The sequence below is a fragment of the Erithacus rubecula genome, assembly GCF_903797595.1.
Source record: "Erithacus rubecula genome assembly, chromosome: 1".
Lineage (NCBI taxonomy): Eukaryota > Metazoa > Chordata > Aves > Passeriformes > Muscicapidae > Erithacus > Erithacus rubecula.
The window spans coordinates 930,130-953,280 of record NC_136658.1 but is presented as its reverse complement, the minus strand read 5'-3'; the positions used below and the strand labels follow the sequence as shown (position 1 = coordinate 953,280).

At 44.5% G+C, this 23,151-nt stretch overlaps 1 protein-coding gene across 4 annotated transcripts in view; it reads left to right on the top strand.

Moving 5' to 3' along the window:
• FAM168A (family with sequence similarity 168 member A) overlaps nucleotides 1-23,151 on the top strand; it is a 118,403-nt gene that overhangs the window by 56,705 nt on the left and 38,547 nt on the right. For all 4 annotated transcript variants that reach the window (XM_079321587.1, XM_079321588.1, XM_079321590.1 and 1 more), the window contains one exon: nucleotides 4,362-4,449. In XM_079321587.1, the coding sequence (XP_079177713.1) occupies nucleotides 4,380-4,449 (70 nt within the window). In that variant the 5' untranslated portion in view covers nucleotides 4,362-4,379. The remainder of the gene's footprint in view (nucleotides 1-4,361; nucleotides 4,450-23,151) is intronic.

Here is a 23,151-nt window from a genome sequence, read left to right as displayed (position 1 = left end):
TATGATTCAATCATTTCTAATTTATTTAGGCTCAGAGTGGTGTTTGTGTAAGCTCTGCCTAATTCACACAGGCAAACACAATGTGCAGATATTTTTTTTGCCATCCATGTTCAAGTGATCCCATCTTCCTAGTCCTTTTCAGGGAGGACAGGCTTTCCCTTACAATATTTCAACATGCATTCTATAGTATTAAATTGAATTAATAACTGAATGATCATTTTTTGATCCTCTGGCTTTCAAGCAGATCGTAAACTTCAGCAAAATCTTGAAAGGTCAAGATTTTTCCTGCCTCAGCATTTATTTTTTGGGCAGTCTGAGGTCAGCAAATTTCAAAGTCAAGAGCTGCTTTGTGCTTATAAATTATCCATTTCATTTTTCCTACAAGGAAGACAAAAGGGCTTGTTGCTGTTAGAGATACCATTAATTAAAGAAGAAGCTGCTCAGTGTGGAAACAAATCTCTCAGCTTGTGCCCACTGTCCCAGACTTTTTTTGGGGAGAGGTGGGATATACCCTTGTAACTTGCCTAAATTAACCTTTAACAGATGAATTGGAAGGTAATTTAATTATTGTTTGGTGGATCCCAAGTGAGGGTCAAGCTTCAAACGACTTAAGTGAAAAATTGTCAGAAAATTAGTGGAATTTGCATGGAGTGTAAGGTCAGGAGGCCTTTTCATGTTCAAGGAGACTTTGGCTGAATCTTATTAGCATGCAATTTGTATAAAATTCATTTAAAGAGGTGATGTGCAGGTCAAGGAAGAAAAGTATCTCTTTTCTTTGTTCATCCTCTCTCATGTTGGTTCTGTGCCACCTGATGTGAAATAAATTACTTTTGGCACATAGAGAAAATACCACTTTCTCTCCAGAGTGTGAGGAATGGCTCTCTCAAAAGGCATTGCATCCCAGCACCACAAAAACAAGGCAATGGGAGTTTAAAGGGAAAATCACCTTGACACATGAAATGCCCTGAAAGAAAATGGAAAAATGTCTTTTTTTTTTTTTTTCAGAGCAGCGCCCATTTCCATTGTTTACTCTTTCTTTTTCAAGTTCAGAGCTACTATTTAATTTTTTGGGGGGCCTGACAGACTCACCTGCCCATGTCACTGTTTTAAAAACCCTGCACACTATATTTATTTCTGTGTTTGGAAAGATTTCATTCCTTTATTCTGAAAAGATGATGATAATAACTTTGTTAACTTCCTGGATTTCCCATGCCTGCTTTATTCTTTTAGGTTTTATATTGGGTCAGAGGTTGGACTTGATGATCTTGGAGATCTTTTCCAACCAGAACAATGGGGGCTGCAAACCCCCCTGTGGGGCTGGGGGGGATCTGGGTGCTTCCAAAGGCACAAAATAAACCAGTGGTGCAGGAATACAGTGGGATGGGATGTTCCTGGTGTCCTGTGTCTGTAGGAGTTTGGAGATTTGGTGATTCCTGATGTGTTTTATCTTCTTCTTCTGCCAGAGTCAGGATTAAAAGCTGGAGAGATGGAATTTCTTGTTTGGACTCAGATGTTTGTTAATTCTTATCTATATTATAGTGAGCTCTACAGCATTTCTAGCTAACAAGCTAAAAATGGAGCCAGGTCTCACTCTCTACAAGACCTTTCAAGGCCAAACTCTCCAACTGAGAATGGACACCTAAATTATTTTTACTTTTAACCCAATATCTAACCACCTGTCACCTGCAATGCAGATTTTTCTATCCAATGACAAAAGTATCACCCAGACCCATGAAGAAGAAGGTGAAGAACAAAGACAAAACCTCTGTCCTAAAACCTCCATCTTGCCTTATACCTACTACTATATTCTAAAAGCTTAAATTCTGAATTTTCCACCACGTGATATCACACGCTTCTATTCAAACTACACACTCATGATCCCAGTTCTGTCATTCCATTTTGGAACCCTTCTCCATGGCTTTAAGTCAAAATCCGTGTTTTCTTGGGGGTCAGTGCCTGTCAGCACTGAAAGTCTAAAATTCTCATTTTCCAGGGTTCCAACAGGGACACACTCACGGGATCACAGAATTGTTAAGGCTGGAGAAGCTCTCTGAGTTTGGGAAATCCCTGCAGTGGTGGAGCCCAACCATTGCCCAGCTCTGTGTCCCATTCCCCACCTCCCTCCTGGCTCTGTGTGCCTTCATGGGGAGCATGTCCTGCATTTTCACAGCAGGATCAAGGAGATGAGCATGTAGCCAGGCTACAGCCAAGCATCCCCAGACTGTTTGCCAGCAGCTTATTCCCATGGCATTCCTGCTGCAGCTTATTCCCATGGCATTCCTGCTGCAGCTACTCCTTGCTGGAGTCTCTCTGAGCAACTCAGCCTCGCTGGCTCAGGGATTAGGAAGCACTGGGAGCTCCTGCAATAGAGCAGCACTGGTGTTTGTCTGTTTATAATTAATTTTTAGTAGTCTTTTTGTTGGGTATTCATGGCCACAAGCGAACTCTGCAGGTTCTGGCGGTGCAGGAGGTTTAATTTTGCTAATCCTGTTTTATTCCCATTTCAGTGTAGCTGTTTCAATGCCACAACATGGTGCCTGCAATGAATTTCAAATGTATTTTCGGATGGCATTGTCTTGCAGAATGGGAGAGAAAATCATCCCTCCCAAATGCTGTTTGCAGGGGCTCTTTCCTGCTGTCTGCAAATCCCACCCTGCATACAAAGCAGGGAGGAAGGACAAACCTCTTCCTCACAAGCTCTCAAGCCCCCACCACGACTAAAACCTTTTTATCTGGGATAAAAAGCATTTTCTTTCATCCTTCTCAATAAGAGTGTTTTGCTTTTACCATTTGGTACAGCACCTAATGCAAGCTACACATATGCAGTCATTTTTTAGGATTTTTTTTCTACTCTTTACACACACGAGAGTACAAATGAAATGGTGCTGGCATTGAAAAGGCACTTTAGAAAAGCAGCCATGGTTCCAGCCCTGTCTGGGAGCAGGTCCAGCTGTCACTGGGAGGTTTTTGGGGAGGAACAATGGAAAGGTGAAGAATTACCCTCACTAATTTTATTTCATAAAATCACAGAATGATTTGGGTTGGAAGGGGCCTTAAATCCCATTCCAGCCATGGGAAGGGACACCTTCCACTGGGTCAGGTGGCCTTGGGCAGTTCCAGGGGTCCAGGGGCAGCCACAGCTTCTCTGGACAGCCTGGTCTGACACGGATTTTCTTGAAGATCTTCTTAATGCTCTGCTGTGTGTTATGAAGGCACTGATGGAATTCTCCCTGTCTCTTCCCACTGGCTTCTAACCCTTTGCTTTGAGAATGGCTCCTTCAGTGCTATCTTGGGGGTGGAGGGACAGCTAATTAATTAAGCACTAATTGTTGTCAAGTCAATCGGTGCTAACATTTAACGTTTGACTTGTTTACTCTCCGAGGTAAAGCGAAAGGAGTTAATGATCTAACAAATTGTGTCCCCATCATGAGGCACGTGTTCAGAGAGAATGGTGTTATTTATGAACTGTAAAATAACACATTTTAACAAAACCCCCAGATTTTGAAGCAAGATGGGTTTGGTTTTGGTGTGAAATTACCACTAGATAGCTGCGGAGACAAATGCGTCGCCTAATAAAGCTTAATGACTGATTTTCCCATTAATCAGAATTGAGAATGTGCTTCATTAAGATAATTAACTGAGCCAGTTGCTTAACTGACAGTTAGGAGACACGAATTCCCAAGTTACTTGCTTTCCTTTTAATAAAACCCACCAGAAGCTGACCCGGCTTCATCCCCTTCATGAGCGAGAGGAGCGCGAGCGCTGCTGAAATCTCCTTGCTCACCTGAGCTCCGTGTCAGAGCCTCCAGTGGGACACTGGTGGGATGAAGGGATGGCCCTGCCAGCCCCACACAGCATCCAGCCTTGGCCTCCAGGTGTTCACAGTCAGCTCACGCTGAAAGCTCACCAGGACTCGCCCTTCTCCACCTCGCCAGCGGCAAATGTTCTTTTATCTGCTGCTTTCCGAAAGGTCAGGGCTTGGCCAGGGTTGGTTTTATCACCCAAGAACTGCTCACTCTTCCAAGGGGGAGAATTCCTTTTCCTGGCTCTGTGGCTCCTCCTCTTTGTTCATCATGAGTTGGAAGTGGGGTCATGAGTGCTGGGCCCCCCTGGAGCAGGGATGTGGAAGATGAATCTGCTCCGGGTACATTTGTAGGCGGAATACGCAGCGCCGGAGAAGTTGTGGGAATTAAGGGAGAGATCCAAAACTTGAATTATTAAATATGCTATCTGGTTGTAATGTCTGGTTGTAAATCCCTTCCTTCACAGCTGTCTGTGTCTGGAATTCTAACAGGGTGATGCTATCAGGGCTCTGCACAGACAGCAGAACCGTCTCAACTCTGCTTTTCTTTTGTCCTCAGAGTTCCCGGTCTTCCAGCATGAATCCTGTTTACAGCCCTGTCCAACCTGGGGCTCCCTATGGAAACCCGAAGAACATGGCCTACACAGGTAGGACAGGGCTCCTGGCTTTCCTGCATGTCTGTGTGTGCTGCTGAATCCTTGGTGAGGGGCAAAGGAGAGATTCCCCCTCGGGAGCTGGATGGGAACGTGGCTCCCTATGGAAACCCTTCAGCAGCTGGCGAGAAGAGCTGGAGCTGCATTCATGTAGAGAGGATGCCCTGGAAATCTTAAGGAAAAGGATCCAGAGGGGTTTTCTTTAGATTAACAGCCATGCAAGCAGGTGGTGGGACAGCCAGCAGGAGGGTTCCCCTCTGGGGCTGCACTGGGGTGCACGTGCTGGGATAATCCAGCTGTGGAAATCAGGATCCCACAGCCACGAGCCCCTTGTTTGGACAACGTCCAGTTACTGTGGTAGGTGGTGACTTCAGCTACATTACTGACTGATTTTCTTTTAAATTTTGAGTTGTGATTTGGTTGAGTTAATCTCATGTGGAAGAGCAAGTCTGGTGTCTGTTTGAAACCCTCTTTAGAACTGCGTTGTCTAAAAATGTTTCCTTAATACTTGAAAAAGGCTGGCCTGGAAAGATGTTTACAAGAATTTTGTAACTAGTGAGAAACTAAAATGTACTGATAATAAAAGAATTTAGCTGGGAGAGAAATGGCGCATTGGAAAAAAGAAAATCCCAGTTCAGGTGTGTCTGGTTGTCCCTGTGGGTTATGCTCATCTTGACTTGCTCTGACCTTGTCACCCCCTCACAAAATCAGCCCTGGAAAACTCCTTTTTATACATTTTGGGGAATGTAATCAGCTAATGCATGTCATGTTGTGTTGGGATTTCCTGCTTTCTATTTGCATTGCCAGTTGGGTACGTTGACTTTCACCCAGTGTGTGGAATTATTTGGGAATGTGTTTTTGTGGAGGAGAGTGGTGAGCAGCAAATGGGAATGAACATCAGACACTCTCAGGTACTTTGTGCACGGAATGTTCTGGCTGAGTTTGGCAGCTGTGCCAGCTGGTGGATCAGTGAGGAGCCCAGGCTGAGACTCTGCAGAGCAGAGAGTTCCTCAAAGGCATTCTGCCTCATTTTTATTCATCCTTTCTTTTCCCCATCCCAATTTATGCAGCTGCTTTGTTGGAGATACTGTAGCTTGGGGGAACTTTGGTCTCACAGTCAAAGCACGAGAGGCTTGAAGAAAAAAACAACAATCTCTGTGAAAAAGTCTCTTCAAGAATGTCCCCATTGTGAGAGGACTGTGGACTCCAGCAGTGCTTGGGTGATAGAACGAGCTCATAAGTGCACAGTTATTTTCCCACTCTGGAAATAACAGGAATTTTGTGGCTTTCCAGCACAAGAGGCTACTTCTCTCCCACTTTACTTTGATTTTTTTTTTTTTTTTTTTTTTTTTTTTGGCATGTGGTTAAAACTCCACCTTAATTTCCATGTGCATTTCTGTATCTGCTTTCATACAATCCTGGGTGTCTTAGAAGCTGCTTTCTGGCACCTGAAAAGACAATTTAATTTAAATTTTGAGGGGCAGATTGGTCAGAATTTGGACTTTGACTTTTCTGGAAGAATTTTAGAGGGGGAATTCTACTAATTCTATTAATCACTGTGAAGTTCCTACTGTGCCCTTAACTGTGTAAAGTTTTACTTAAGGTGTTTGTCTTGCAGAATTTGTGGTAAATGCACAGAAATCAGGGGTGGATGTGCAGGATTATCTTGGAGGAAAAAGTTGGAGGCAGATCAGGCTGGAAAATTAAAACAAGATCCTTGGTCATGCCAGTAGTAAAACAAGGAAACAAATGTAGGAGAGACAGCAGGAATATTCCTGCATGATTGTTCCATTGCCCAGGTGGAAGGTAAGGAGTCAGTGGGTTGGACTCTTATGATGTCCCAAAATAGAAGTAAAAAATAATTTAGCAATTTTTGTTGTTTTTTTTTTTTTTTTCCTCTGGGTAAATAGTATTACAAACTCTTTTAAATCTGAATTTGTTTGAATTTGTAATGCAAGAACCCAAAGTTCTGTAGCGAATGAGGAGGAGAAAATTTAAATTTTATCCTGTGTGGAGAAAAGACAAGGCAGCTCCTGAGGGTGGTCTGAGCAGCTGTGAAAAGAGCTGTGGAATAAAATTCAGGTGGGATAGAGGCAGGAAGAAAGCAGGGATAGTAATCAGGATACTGACAGGTTGAATTTTATTTGTGATTTTTTTTTTTGTGCTAAATGTGAATGCTTTATACTACTTAATATTTTGTTAATTATTTTTATTTATATGGTAGCTTTAGGCTGAAATAATGAGTTTTAATCTGATTTTCTTCTCATTCTGACTTCTGTGTTGTTTTCTGGCAGAGTAGGGAGAGAGGTCCATTGCAAGATAAATAATCCAGTTTTTTTCTGCCAGATTGGCTGTTAGGGAAAATGGGAAATCCTTGAGTTAGGAAGAATGGGAAATCCTTGGCACATACTCAAGTACTTGATGAACCATCCATTTATTCAAATCCTTGCTTTTTCCATTTTGATCTTCCTTAATGGAATTGTGAAGGACAGTTATTTCCTAAATAATTTTTCAAGTGTGGCTGGATTTTTATGGGAAATAATAATTAAGTTTAAAAAAGGAAGCTTTAAAATACAGTTACTTGGTGAGATAAAATCAGAATTATTCAGCTCACAGGAGAAATGTTTATGAAAACAATCCCTGTGTTTGAACTAAGGGGTTTATTAAGCACTGGTGGCATCTCTCATTTTTGGGGTCCTTAGAATTGCATCCTCCTTCCCATTTTCCTTTGGAAACTGGAAGAGGAGGAGAATAACTTGTGCTGGCAGTGTTTCCTGCTGCTGCTGAGCTGAGGGAAGGACACAGGGAGAATATTCTGGTTTTGGACAGAGCTACATCTGCCCAGAGCCAGCTTTGGCTCCTCGTGCCTGGCTGGTGACACTCTGCTAATTCCATGGATTCTGGAACATCAGCAGCAGTGCTTCAGCCTTGTTTGCTATTTAATTAAACCAGACTGTAATTAAGTTGGGTCTTCATGTAAGCTGTTGTTTTAATTGAGGCTAATTTTCAAATGTGTTTAAGGCCTCCAATTTGCTTTTTTTTGTTCTTGGTGGAATTCACTTTACCTGGCCTGGATGGGAGCTGCTGAAGCACCTGGCTTTGCTTTGGCATTCCCCCCATCTCCTTGTCCCCAGTGCAGGAAGGCACCAGTGCTGCAGTGAATTATTAGCCCACTGGAGTGGAATCAGGGGTGAGAATCACTCTCTCCTGGAGCTGGTTTGGCTTCAAGCATGAAACTGAAGTGTTTGTGATAGCTCAAACCTTCTCCCTCTCCCTACCAGGAGCTGATTAATATGCTGATAAGATGCTGTGATTCATGAACCTCCTCTAGGCTGGCTGTGTGTTGGGTGGAGTTATTGCTAAATAATAGATGGTAATGAAATCAGGGGCTGGCTGGGAATTCTCCCAGGGGTTCATGTCCCAGCCGTGCTGCACGGGCACTGCCTGCTCCAGAGAGATGCTCACACAGTCCTGGGAGGGATCTGGGGAATGTCCCATTCCAATCCACAGCCCTGGGCAGGACATCTCCCTCTGTCCCAGCTGCTCCAAGCCCTGTTCACCTGCCAGGTGCCACAGCTGCTCTTCCCTGCCCACCCTCCCACCCAGCCCTGCCCTCTGGCAGTGGGAGCCATTCCCTGGGTCCTGTCCCCCCATCCCAGTCCCTCTCCAGCTCTCCTGGAGCCCCTCTGGGCTCTGGAAGGGCTCTGAGCTCTCCCTGGATCCTTCTCCTCTCCAGGTGAGCATTCCCAGCTCTCCCAGCCTGGCTCCAGAGGAAAGAGGCTTTCCCTGCACAGGACCCCTTTGTGCTCCTGAAGAGCAAGACACATCCCTGAGTTGGGCTGTTTGCAGCAATCCCCAGTTGAAAATTTCCAAGTTTTGTCATGTTTTTCCCTTGCCCAAGGTGAAACCACACCATTTGTTTGGACATACTGATGAACAGAAGGAATCTGTGCCCTCTGGCCACTGGTTTGGTTGGCAGGACAGGAGGTGAAGGATTCTCAGGTGGGTTCCTGTCCTAATCCCTGCCATTTGTATTCAATTAAACCTCAGACACAACAGCACATGTGAGGAGTGACCTCATTTACTCCTGACTGTTCCTTTAATATGTTGTGATGTTGAAAGTTGGTGTTGTAGAAGAAGGAAGGATGTTCCAATAGGATTTCTGCTGTTGGCCTTTAATCCTCCTTTGCATTCTCTCTGTGGGACAAAGATAATTCCAGGCGTGATTTCAGCCTTCCTTATTAACTTACAATTATAATTTGGCTGTATTATTCTCTGGAAATGCTGGGCCTTTGATCAGCTCTTTGGCCAGACAAACCAATTCTTTTCACTCTGTGAAAGGAGATGCATTTTATATTTTTTCTCTTTCTTTTTGGCATCCCTCAGTATTTTCATGGGGAGCACTGAGGAGCACAGGCAAATGGCAGGGTTGAGGTGCTCTCTCCTTATTCTCCTTCTGCTCTGTGTGTGCACATCAGCCCCTTCCATTGATTGGGAAATGCCACTCCTGGATTTAATTAGGCAATCCTTCGCTTAGCAGGTCTGTAAAACAGGAATTCTAAACCGTGTTCAGGGTGTTGAATTGATTTCAGGGTGATTAAAAATGTATGAAGTGGATACAGTGAATATTTTTCCTCTGGCGTTTCTTCATGTTTATTAATTGGTGTGTATAGAGCAGACAGGAAAATCCTACTTGACTGGGAGAAGAATGAGCTGTGACTTGTGTAGGCTCTCATTGTTTTTATGTTTAAATGTGTGATTTTTGTGTGGGAACACTTCCAAACAACTTGCTGAATTCCTCAGTGCTGGAAGCTGCTGAGTTTCAGCACTGAGATCAGTGATGGGTGCATCACCATCTTCCTGAAGAATTAGCTCAGGGACTTTCCTGAGCTTGTAAAAAGCATAAAACCACTAAGGGAAGGAGGGAGGAGCAGTTATTTGTTTGGGGAAATAAAGCAGAGGGGTTTGGGTTGGATTAGGGATGTTTGTGAGTGGCAGAGGTTGCTCAGGGCAATAGTGGAATCATCATCCCTGGAATTACTCCAAAGCCACGTGGATGTGGCACTGGGGGACATGGGGCAGTGCTGGGGAACAGTTGGACTCAATGGTCTTGGAGGGCATTTCCATCCCTAATGACTCTGTGGTTCTAAAACAATTCATGACATCCACTCAGCTCCTTTGGAGATTGCTCCAACTGATGCCAGCCTTCCATGGAGTTCATGGGAACTTTGGGAAACATCCCTCACCCCTTGTTTTGTGACTGTCTGGAGAAGGTTCTACAGGCTTTTGAGTCCCCCTGTGTTGTGAAGAAACAGTTTCAGATCTCAAAAACAAACCAAACTCCAAGCCTGTGTTCTGTTTTCCCAAATGACCTCATTGTGGGTCTTCTCCTCCTCCAGGCTCGGGTGAGTCTCTGCTTATTTCTGCCTCATTTCTTGGCTGCAATATTGATTTTGGTTTTCCTCCTGGTGGAAAAGCAACAAAAAGATTAAATGGCCACGCTTGAAGAGGGCTGGGGAAAAATTGTGAGGCAGAGAAGCAAAAAAAGCATAGGTGGGAAAAGAAAAGATGGCCTTGGAAACATGTTTTCAAGAGAAAAGTGCTCCATTTGAAGAAAATAAAAGGTGAACAGAGAATTTTCTTGTGTCTCAATTGCTTTTATAGAGTACAGGCCCATCTTCTGAAGTTTTTCACTCACTCGAAGAAAAGAGAAACTTTATTTTTAATCATGAACCCTCCCAAAGTTCTGTCTTAAATTGCATATAGATAAATTCTGACCAGTGCTTTTGGCTTTTAAGTACACATTCAGTATTAAAATTGACAGCTGAAAGGTTTTTTGTTGTCTTCTTTCTTAGTGTGTGTGTATCAGAGAATGAAACTGGGTTTGGATGGCTGATTAATTTCTAGTGTTTCTGAGCCATCTCCTTTTCCTTTGTTTTAGCCATGATGAATTGTTTTCCATTTAAAACTTCTTTTTCTGCATGTTCCCTTCTGTGCATGTTTGCACCCCACACATTCAATACCTCTTAAATCCCCAGGTGCTTCAATTAAATGATTGCAAATAAGCTCCAAGGCTGCCTCGTGATCCCTTGAAAACCTTTAATATTTGCTGCCTTTCCTTCCCCCCACACCTTTTTTTTTCATCTTGCACAGCAAATAAATGGCCAGATCCTTGTTATGTTTTTTCAGGCTGAAGGTAATAAATTAAAATTTAGTGGCTTGACTCCTGCAAAAATGTTTTTAGATTAAATATTGAGTTTTTCTTCCCTCCTGGTGCACAATTATTTCTCACACTGGGCACAGTCAATGTGATCCAGCACAGAGGTTTGTACAGACAGAAACGTGAGCTGGGCCAGGCTTGGAAGAGACTTTTATAAAGCTTCAGAAATAATTCCCTGCTTTCTACCAGATCTGTTAATTGCTGGGTCTGTTTTCCTGCTGTGCTTTGTACCTAATATCTTCCTTCTAATTTAATGGGGATCAGCTTTCCTGAAGTGAAGCAGTTGAGTTTATTAATCACAGAATCCCAGAATGGTTTGGGTTGAGGAGGGACCTTAAAGATCATCCAGCTGCAGATCTGTTTTGCTGTTCTGTTTCATTAAACTTAGCCTGGTGTGAAGCCAAAATCAGGTGTTGCTTCTATGCAAATGCATTCACATAGTTATTTTAAAGTGTGTGTGTGGCTGCCCTTTCCTCTGCCTGCACTTGCTGGCACTCAGCCTCGTTTCATCTGATGCAGTACTGGGCTAGAATTTTAATGTCTCTGCGGCCAGTGATGATTTATTAGATCCCAAAGCCCTGGCTCTGAGTGCAGGAAGAAAATATTGCAGCAGTGAGCTGCCTTGGCACTGCTGGAATAAATGAGTCCTGAAAGGCTCTTTAGTGCTGCAGCCTTTTTTTCCCCTCTCCTCCCAGCACTCCTTCCCCAGCCTGACCCCTGGATTTCTGCTGATGGTGAGAAGTGCTCCTTGCCTCACAGGAATTGCCATCTCCGGGTCTTTTACAGGAATGTGTTTGTCAACAGCCTTGTCATGTAAAGCCCTTTGAATTCCCAGAATGAGCTGCTGTCCTTCCTCTGGGAAATAATCAGCTTTTGTGGCAGGGTGCAAGGCTTGGGCTGCTTGGATGAACTGGTGGTACTAGGGAAGATCATGGAATTCCAGGGTGGTTTGGGTTGGAAGGGTCCTTAAAGGTTCCACCCTGTGCCATGGGCAGGGACACCTCCCACTGTCCAGGGAGCATCTGTTCACCTGGCCTTGGGCACTGCCAGGGATCCAGGCAGCCACAGCTGCTCTGGGCACCTGTGCCAGTTCCTCACAGGAGGAATTCCTTCCCTGTATCCCATTTATCCCTGCCCTCTGGCCGTGTGAAGCCATTCCCTGTGTCCTGTCCCTCCATCCCTGTCCCCAGTCCCTCTCCAGCTCTCCTGGAGCCCCTTTAGCCCTGGCAGGGCTCTGAGGTGTCCCTGGATCCTTCTCCTCTCCAGGTGAGCTCCCCCAGCTCTCCCAGCCCTGGAGCAGCTCTGTGCCTCCTCTGGGAGGAGGAGCCTTGTCTCACCATTCCAAGGTCCTGTCTTAGCAGTGACCTGAGCAAAGAAAGCCAGGATTTCAGTATTCAAGTGGAACAAAGGAGTTGGGCTGAAAAGATGAGCTCTCAGAAGACTGAGAGTGGTAAAAGGAAGGGTTTGGGAGGAGAAGTACAAGGAAGAAACCCTGGAGCAGTAACAGGTGGAACTTTGGAGCTCATAGTTACAAAATTCCCTTTAGTAAGTGACCAAAGGAAACGTCCACTTCATGCTTGATTTGTTGCCAGCTATTTACACTTCAAAGTGACATGTCTGTGCCTCATCATTAGAGACCTCATGTCTGGCAGCAAAGAGCATCCATCTCCAGGGAGAAGAGGGTGATTCTGTGACATTCCCAGGAGATGCAAAGCACATGGTGGCTGTAAATGAAATCACACAGGGGAAAACCTTGATTTTTACAGCTCAACAATGAAGAGTTGCATTCACAAAGATTAATCTGTTTAGGCATCTGGACTTCTGTTTGCCTCCAGTTCTTTTTATTTCAAATTAGGACCTCTGTTGAGGTGAAGGCCATTCTGTGCTGTGTTAAAGGGGAAGAGAAGTGTGTTCTGTGCAGGCACTGTATTGCCAGAATAATTTTTTTCTCCCCTTAACACAGTTAAGAAAACAGTAGTATAATGGACTATCATAGTAATTTCAGGGTGAGCAGAGTAATTTTCCACAAAAATAACAATTAAGTTGTCATGAAAAAAGACATGTTTTGTTCTGAGCCCATTAATAAAATTGAGGGTCTCATTGAATGCAGGTTGGTCACTTGTACCCAACAGCCCCAGCTCCTCCAGAGCAGAGGGACTCCTGGAGCATCCTCTGCTTCCAATGGACTGGAAATCCAGATTATTTCCCCTAGTTTGGGTTCCTTGAAAGACTGGGCATTCTGTGATATTTAATGAGCTGTGAACTGTGGTTTGAGAAGTGATTGTCAAGACGGGACTTGAGTCCCAAAATCCCAGAATGGTGTGGGTTGGAAGGGACCTTAAAACCCACCCAGTGCCACCCCTGCCATGGGCAGGGACACCTTCCCCTGTCCCATTGCTCCAATCCCAGTGTCCAGCCTGGCCTTGGGCACTGCCAGGGATCTGGGAGTGGGATCTGCTCTGGGCACCTGTGCCAGCCCTGCCCACCCTCACAGCCAGGAATTCCTGCCCAAAATCCTTCATCTTTCAAAGGATTTTCATCCCTGGGTTTTGTCCCCTCCTGTCAGTGCTTCACTTTGGCTGTGGAGTTTCAATTTTTCCTTTTAATCCCCACAGTCCTTTATCCCCCCTTGCTTCTCCCAGGCTCTCTGGTTCCTTGAAGGCACTACCATGGAATTCTCCCATGGAAGATGCTGGATCGTGATGAATAAAGATGAAGTGGAAGTGGAATGCTCTCCCATTAATTTCAAACTTTGGTTATCATGACAACAGGTTACAACTCTCTTCATTGCCATGACAATCTCCTGCAAAATTGTTGAAATGCTGGCTTGTGGTTATTTTTAGTTTGTCCTCCATTCCCATGGAGACCAACTTTTCCTTGAAGTGTTTGATGCTTTGTGCTTGGAGCCTTTAATGAGCCCCCAGAATTCTGGAAGTCAGGAGAGGCAGAGGCCTCTGGGGTCAGCCCATCCTCCACCAGCCTTGGGGGATGCTCACTGCTTTTGTTGCATTGTGGGCACTTCTTTTTTTTATTTTATTATCTTCTCTTGTGTGATTTTTAACATTTACATTTCCTGTAGTGCCCGAGCTCCTGTGTTCTTTGCCTCTGAGCCTGTTTTTTATTGTATTCTTTGCATATGATCCTGGTTTTTTGCATTAAACTCTCTCTGGAAACTTCACATTCTGCACGGGCCACTGGGGGAAAACATCTACAAGGGAAAATGAAAAACTATAGAGGAGCTTGAGCAGGACACATAAAGTGGTAATTTTTCATTGCTGGGTTATTTTGGGAAAAAAAGTCCACACAGAAATTAACTTTTCTGTCTGTCAAATTACCAAGAAGTTTTACATTTGCTCAATCAGCTGAACATTTACTGGCTGATAACTAATATATTACAAATTAATAAAATATTACAAATCACCTCAAATAAAAAGGAAATAAAACCACTTTGTGATCTTCCTTTGTCCATGGGATTTTATTTTTTTTCCCCAAGTCTTTCTGGAAGATGGCTGAGACAATGTAGGTTTTTTTTATTTGTATCTGTCACACCCTGAGTGAGAGTTTTCATTGAACTGGGGTTGTTCTGTAGTTTCTTAGACATCTTAAATTGTTGTGCCATTAATACCATCTGAACTTTGAGCTCCTTTCAACCTTCAGGTTGCTCCAAGCTCCTTCCAATTTGGCCTTGGACACTTCAGGGCTGGGGCAGCCACAGCCTCTGATACAGATAATATTTCTATCAATAATTTTAAACCTCTAGAGAGGCTCAGGGGCTTATCATTGATGGTAAAAATCTCTTTTTCAATGGTGTGAAATCTTTCTCTCTCTGGGATAATGAAATCCTGTTGCTGTTCAGGTGACTCTGAATCTTTTTACAGCTGATAAGAGCAATCAGAAGAGTTTTTAATGCCTCCTGCTTGCAGAATCTCAGTGCTCATCAGAGTCCCTTTGCTCTCTGGTGTGTCTCAGTTTGCATTTTCCATGCAGAATCCAAATAAAACATGATTTCTGCATAACACTGCCCTCATGTCTAGGGTTGTAAGGGTGTTTTGGCAGCAGGATTTCCTGGGAAGGTTGAAGGCTCAGTTCTACTCTGCAGATACAAGGGAGAGTATGAAATAAGGTGGATTTCTGTAGCACTAGCAGTGGTGGTAAGATTTTTATCAGGGTGTTGCTCAGCATCCTGTGAGATGCAAGGAAGATAAATCCTGATGCTGAAGCTGGAGCACTGAATTGAAATAATAATCTATAAATCCTATTTGTTTTTTTTTTTTGGTTTTTTTTTTTTTTTACTGCTACTTGTAGAGGACATGGCATAATTACCCTGATTTTATGCTCATGTTGATTGTGAGGTGTGTGTGGCTGTATTTAAGTGTTCCCACAGAATTCTGGCCACGTGCTGTTCCCAGAATAATTCTTTTGCCCTTTCCATGTGTGGTTAAGAGGCCATTTAGCTTTTCCCCATCACTATTTTATTGTAATGGCTGTCAATTTGTAATAAAGTTTAAAACTAATATAACATATGTCAGGTATTGATATCACTGCTTATGTTTTTGGGATGGAGTGGGTTTTCTTCATTGGGTTTTTGTTCTTTTCACATTATTTGGGACTGCAAGGAATAGAACAGAACAGAACAGAACAGAATAGACCATTACTGTTGGAAGGGATCTCCAACAATCATCTCATCCATCTGCCTGCCTAATTCAGGGCTGATCATGTTGTTAAGGGCATTATTATTTGGTTTTTATTTGCATGTCTGTGACTAGTGAATTAATTTTATGAGACAATATGTTGGTTATAAAATCCACCATGATCTGTCCTTTCTCCAACTTTGGAACCAGCAGCTATAGGAAAGTGCAATGAGAAATCTCCAGGCATGGAAAAATGGAGTTTCCTTCCACTTGCCCATAGCAGAAAATTCAGGAGGCAATGTGATTTTCCTATGGGAATTGCCCAGAGAAACTCTGGCTGTCCCTCCCTGGGAATGCTCAAGGCCATGCTGGACACAGCTCAAAGCAGCCTGACCTGGTAGAAGGTTCCTTCCAACCCAAAGCATTCCAGGATTTTGTAACTTCTCCTAAATGCAGATCCTGCTCCAGTGCCTTTAGGAGTGAACAAAGACATAAGAACAGAAAAACCTGTGCAAAATTTTTACACACCCAGGATGATCACACCCCCCAAAAAGCAGGCTTGGTTTCCTCAGCTTATTTTGGTATTTTAACAAAATTACACTACATCAAATTTCCAGCTTGAGGAGGTGTTTCCCATCCTTGGTTTTAGGTGAATTTGGGGTCAGCTCTCCCAGGGCTTCCCACAGAAGCTCAGAACAAGGAGCACCATTCTCACTTCTGTTTCTGCAGAGGGAAATTTTCTTTTTGCAGCAGGAAGATACAAATCTCCCTGTATGTTGTTTGAGGAAAGAACTAGGAAAAAAAAGTCTTCAGGATCCTAGGCTGGTGTAAAAGAGCAGGGAGAGCTGGTGTGCAAGCAAAGGGAAATTCCAGAGGTGTTTGCATTAAGCTGGGATCAAATCCTGCTGGGCACAGACTCAAGTGCCATCGATCCATCCCCTGGTTTGCCTTCCAGCTCTCACATTAAGCAATGGTTAAATCATCCCTGGGGCTGCCTTGACTAATTGGCTGCTCAAGGTGGTCCAGGTGCTCCTCAGCAGGTCCATCTGGCAGCAGCTCCAGCCCATCTGGCCCTGGCCTGGCAGAAACCTCTCCTGGGAGGCTGATCCCAAAAAATCCTTGCTTTCAGAAGTGTTTAAGGGACAAAGGGAGGTCCTGCAAGGACCAGGAATTGCTGTCAGTCTGCAGGTCTGGGATGGCTGTGACTGTGAGCAAATGCACAAGGAGCAAATGTTCCCCTTTGGAAGAGCCCAAATCCTGGATATTTAGGAAGTGTGGGTGCTGAGGCTTCTGACACATTCCTTCAGAGCAAAGGCAGAAGCAGTCACCTTCAAAAGGCAGGGAATGTCACCCTGCATCTCTCTGAGACTTGGCAATCTCTGGAATGGGGACACTTGATGGATGGCAGGACTTCTGATGCCGTTGGCAGGCAGTGCAGGTTCCATAGGATTTGGCAATGTTAGAGCCTTTCATTTTATTATTCCCAACTTTAGAGGAATCTTTCAGTTTGCTCTTGCTCCTGTTGTAAATCAAGAGCCTCCACAGGAGGTGCCCAGACATTTCCATGCAGGGCACACATTCCATGTTCCCAGTTTCCTGATCCAGTCACTGACCATGAGCCTTCCCTTTCCTGCTGTCATTCCCAACACATTTTTCCAGTGAAACCTAGATAATTTCAGTCCTTCAGCTTGGAAGAGGACTTGCCCACAGTTTAAAATCAATAATTTTAGGAATGAGGTGAAACCCTGCCCCCAGGCACCCAGAGATTCCTCCCTGCTTTGCTGTGTGGCACTGGGATGATGCTTCCAGCATCACCCTCATTATTCCTGAGTGCCTTGTCCAGGAAGCAGATTTATTCAGCTTGTGTGAGCCCCTGTGTAATCATCCTGAGCTCTGCATTAATGTGCTGAGCAAGTGAAACTGGTTAATGAGAGGAGGAGAAAGGAATCTCTTTTTTGTCTGTGCAGTGCTCTGTTCCTGGAAGCAGAGGGGAATGATTAACATTCCAGCCAGGAATAGTTACTATTGATGGAACGTGGGGGATACAGGTGAGCTGATCCCAACCAGCCACAGGCTTGATGTTGAGCTCTGCCTTTGTTAATAACAGCTTTTTAGGTCTTCAAAAAAAGCTTTTTCTGGGCAGAAATGACCTTCAAGGAATGGTTAAAATAAGAAAGTCGACGTTCCTTTGGTTACCAGTGCACAAACTCATCACTTACATAAACAGGACAAAGGCTTTAATCTCCTCTTGAAGTTATTAGCATATTTATTGAGGCTTGCAGTGCCTTTTTCTTTGGGATCCCACTGATTTGAAAGTGAAACCCACCAGGTTTCCCTGAGGTTCACATCAAACTCAGTTGTTAGTCCTTGAGGTGGGACAAAGTGGCAGAATTCAGCCTTGCTGTGAAATCATTAAACCAGAAACTTCTTGGTATTTCTGTGCGTTTTTTCCTTGTTGTTCAACAACCTTCAAAGTACTTTTTCACCTGTATCCCTTGTTACTCTCTAAAAGAAGAAAACCTTTGGGGCTTTGAAATTAGTTTTGCTGTAGGTTCATTGGAATTCCTTTTCCTAGATGGGATTTCAGCCTTGCTGAGTGGCACATGAGCATCATAATCAGATTGATCAACAAGAGTGACAACTCCCAAAGCTCTTTTGAGACAAATGGTGCTGCACACTCACAAAAGGTGTTTGGAGAAGTGGAGCTACATCATTCCCATTGCTTTGCCATTAACCCCACTGGGAGTCTCCACATCCATAGGGTGGTTTTGTGGCTGCAGGTGAAGCAGGAACCAAGATCTTCATGCTCAGTGGAGCAGGCTGTCCTTGCTCATCCTGGATGGAGTAGCCAGCAGCAGTTTTGAGTGCTCATATTAAAACCCCCACAGACAAACCCCAAAACATTGCAGTTTTGTTAACCACATCTTGCCAGGATGGGAATTCTCCAGGCTGCAGGATGAGGAGGATGCTGTGGGCAGCAAGGGGTGCCACAACCACATTGCACAGTGCACCTGAGCATGGGCTATTGCAGTAATTAATGTTAAATGCTGGCTGTAATTATAATCCAGAGATACTGCCAGCAGAAACCTTTGTGTGGAAGCTGTGAGGAGCTGTTCTGCATTGGTGACTTGGAAGTAGCTGGAAGAAATTCAAAACATCTTCATATAAATTACATTTTGGTCATGGTCTGTTCATCCCTAGGGCTCTGCAGGCACAAGTTCCCCTCCCTGACTCCTCCTGGCTCTGAGGCCATTTTGTCAGCTCATCTTTCCCTTCTCCCATCCCCACCAGCAGGATTTTCCCCATGGACAGCAAAGGTTGGGCTCTGCTCCCAGGGAACAGGGGCAGGATGAGAGGGAACAGCCTCAGGCTGGGCCAGGGGAGAGTCAGGTTGGATATTAAGGAAAATTTCTTCCCAGAAAGGGCTGTCTCTCCATGGCACAGCTGCCCTCCCATCCCTGGAGGGATTGTTATGGGTCCCCTCAAACTCAGGATATTTTGTGATTGTACATTTATATAAAAAACCTCATTTTTAAGCCTTGTCCCTTTGTGCTGCTCCAGCACTCTGCAGTGGCAGCAGGGACAGGTGAAATCCTTGGCATTAATGTGTGCCCTCCAAAAACATGCAGGCAGTTTTGGAAGAAAACTCCACACTTCCTTTGCACATGAACCACATGAAATTATTTTCTTCTTTTTTTTAATCATTGGCCAATTTATGTCAGAGTGTCAGGACTGCATCTGATTTAAAGCAGGCTTGAACTTGACGCATATCACAAAAAAATGGAAATGTTTATGGATTCCCATCTGTTTGCCTGGAATACACCTGGCTTTGGGACCAGACACAAAATCTAAATCCAAGGCTTCAGAGATAAAACATGACACTGGGATGCCTGACTGATTTCCTGAGGGATGCTGCTGGGATAAGATAAGGACCTTGTTGGGCAGGGTTATTATTGTCTGGGGAGGGGCTGGCAGGGCACAGGCTGCCAGTGAGACCTGGAGGGACACCCACAGCTCCTGCCCTGAGGGCACATCAGGGCATTCCCAGCACCCCAAGGGACAGCATTCCCCTGGGCTTTGTTCCTGATGGACACACTCCCTGCCAGGAGTTCTCCTTTGCAGGCAGTTCCAGGAAAATCAGAATGAGCTGTTCTTGGGATGGCATTTCCATTCCTGTTCCTTCCTGATGCTCCTCTGAGCAGTTTCAGGGGCTCAGCCTTGCAAGCACTGCTCCCTCCAGCTCCATGTCCACGCTGACATTCTCCTCATCTTTTAGTCCCTCTGACTGATTTTTCCCCCCTCCCTGTTTACATCACCTTTTATAAGTATTGTATAAAACACAGGGTTTTTTTTCCTGTGTGAGCAAATAAGATTCCCTGAAGAACAGGGCATGACATCGTTTTAAAAATTGAAATAGAGCATTGAAAATTGGCTTTTTTGTCTTATAAAAACCATTTCAGGTGTGTTCAGGATGCAGAAAAAGCAAGGAAAATATATCGGAGGGTAAAAAAAGAAAGAGAAGTCTTTGTGGTCCTGATGATTTTGGGAGGAAAAATAAAGATATTTTTAATGGGTAAATAAACCTGTTTTAATTCCAGGCTGGAATAAATAACTGGTGTCTGTAGTTGTTCCTAAACCCCAGAGGGCTTAGGAAAATCCCTCCCCACCTCCTTGAGCTGCTTCAGCAGCTTTTCCAGGCCTTCCTCAAGGTCTTAGCTCAGAGCTGGGATTCCTGCAACTCCCCATTTTGTCCCAGTCCAGCCCAGTTCTTTCCCTGCCTATTCAGCTCAGGATGTGACAGTAATATTGCATTTCATTTGTCAAATAAACTGAAAACAAAATAACAACTCCATTCTATTTAGGGAATAATTAATATTTATTCTTGCCTCAATACCCCATTTGCCTGCCAGCCAGTCTGCTTGAGTTTAATACAAATTATTTCATTCAACTCCAAATGTTTCATTTCATTCATTTATGAGGAAATTAAAGGAACTGAAGAAGGAAGAGAGATGCTAATTCTTATAAAATCACAGATCCCCAGAATGGTTCCTGCTCACTTTTGGGTTAACACTGGAACAGGAACAGAGTCCAAATGAATGTGCAGAAAGTTCAGTCCTCAGGATATTTTTCCATTTGTACCTTAAATCTGAAGCAGAGTCACTGGATAATTCAGGTTGCAAAGGAGCCTCGGAAATCCTCAGGTCCAGCTGGGGTTGGGCTGGTCAGAGCCTTGTCCAGTGGGCAGAATCAAGGAGGTTTTCCACTGCTTGGAGCTGCTTTTTTGGCAGTTTTCAGGTGTTGCAGAAGGAAGTTCTGGCTCTGCTGCCAGAAGATCCAGCCTGTTGGGCAGCTGTAGCTGGATTTGGGCACTTTGCTCTGGATCCAGGCTGGGAGAGCTCACCTGGGGAGGAGGAGGATCCAGGCACAGCTCAGAGTGGGAGCTGCAGGGAGCTGACCTGCACTGCTGCCTTGGGAGTCACCACTGAGGTGAATTTTAAATGTCCCCTCCAACCCAAACAGCTCCACATCTCCAATTCCCACCTTCTCTCATCTGCTGTCCCAGGAACTGGGAGCAGCACCAGCTCTTTGTATCCCACTAACTGCACATCCCTGGAAAACAAAGAGCAAATGTTCCTTCCCCACTCACAGGATCCCAAGGCAGGGTATGAATGAGGATGTGTTTGGGATGAGACAGCACTGCTGCTCCTTTCCTCTTCCTGCCAGGTGACTCATCCCCCTGAATTTGGGAGGATGTGCAAATCCATTGAAAAAGTGGCACTTCCCAGCCACAGCTGCAAAAGCTTTGTGTCCATAGATTCTGCAAACTTTGGGAAAAACAAAAAAAAAAAAAAAACAAAAAAAAAAAAGAAACCCAAAAAACCCATGAAAACAAAACACAAAAAATAAATCAAGCAACCCAGTGTGCAGACTGCTGTTGCAGCAGAGGATGCTGAGTCTGCCCATAAAAGCCATACAATTTTCAGGGAAATCTGTAAGGGTAAAAAGGAAGAGCTGTGCATTTGTTAGGGACCAGAAGGAAGCTTTTGGTGCAGCCATGGAGGAGGAAATGGGGCCAGTTTGGAAGTGCTGCACTTTGATCACCAGGGCTCACACTATTCCTGCTCTCTGTTCCCCTGTGTCCTGTCCCTCCATCCCTGTCCCCAGTCCCTCTCCAGCTCTCCTGGAGCCCCTTTAGCCCTGGCAGGGCTCTGGGGTGTCCCTGGATCCTTCTCCCCCAGCTCTTCCAGCCTGGCTCTGCTCTCCCAGCACAGCCCCCTTCTCCCAGGAGCACTGCCCAGCATTTCCCCACCTGAACTCAGTCCAAGGCACATTTTCTGCTTATCAAGGTGGATCAGCAAAAGCTCAGCTCAGTTTTCTTCCTGGAAAGATGACTTGGTCTTGCAGATGAGCTCATCTGGACTTGAATTTCCTAATAAATTGTCTTCTTCCTTGGAAGGCAAGTAGGAATCCAAGAAAACAGATGATGGCCATGTCATGTCCCTGTGCTGTCCCAGGTGGGACAGGGGAGGCTGATCAGTGCACTGGGATATTGTCCTGTGGGAAATTGTGCCCAAGTTAAGAATCATGAAGAAGTGCTGTCTGCTCCTGTTAAAATGCACATCCAGGCAATGGTGACAGTGTCCCTGTGAGCTCCCAGCTTTTCCTTCCTTGCCTGTGTATATTCTCCTTATTCTTTATTTTCTTGAGGTGAAATGGAAAAGGGAATAAGCAAATTCAAGAGCCTGATTTCACTGAACAGGTGATGCTGATGCACACAGGTGGCACCTTTGTTTTCCTGACCAGATTCCTTCTGCATATTCAACTTATTGCATATGACAGAACCTTTGGGAAGCAAAGACCTTCTTGAATATTCATGGAATTAGTCCTTGGAACACCCTGAACTTGCATTCCTAATCAGGTGATATATTTACCTTCTTAATCCCTCCTGACCTTCTTCCCTATGTAAATGAGACAGTTTGAAAGCATCTGCTTCAGCACTGGGTAGGAGATCCAGCTGATTCCTCTTACAGTAATTGCAGTGCCTCTTCCCAAAGTTTCTGGGAAAAATCTTCAATCTTAAATCTCACTTGGCTGTGCTATGCCCTTGACCACTAATAAATTAGTTTTAGCTCATTGCTGTTTCCTTTGGAAGGAACTGCATCTGCATTTTTTTTTTTTTTTTTATTCAATCAAAAGTCTGCACAATTTCCACCCAAAGAGTGACAGAAAATGGCTGTGTCCTGTCCCCCTATCCCTTGTCCCAAATCCATCCCCAGCTCTCCTGGAGCCCCTTTAGCCCTGGACAGGGCTCTGAGCTCTCCCTGGAGCTTCTGTTCTTAAACAGAACACCCCCAGTTCACTATATTAATTTTAGTAAGTAAATACAATAAATTTTTAAAAAGCAATCCTACAAAAATATGGACAGGAGACAAAATAGTTGTGGCATGATTGGTGCACGCTGAGATTTGGACTAAAAATGCCACATCTCAACCTAATTCAGGCAAGGTCTTGCTGTCATGGAGAATGAATTCAGCCCTGACACTGATTGGATTATCCACTCCAATAAAACAGGTTATTGACTTACCCAGTTATGGATGGTTATGCAGACAGGTGCTGTAGGAAGTGCAGCAGTTCCTCCTTTTGCACTCTCCTGAGTGGAAATTGGGAACTGGAGTAACTTTTGGTGCCCTTAATTGTGAGAATACCCCTGAACTTGTGCACCTTGTTGGGATGTGATGATGTTTTTCTGCTGGAAAAGGCAGGGATTCCTTGAGCTGGGGAAGGATAAATTCCCTCTGGCACCTGAGATGGTTGTGCTGGACCACGAACACCCTGAGCAAGCTG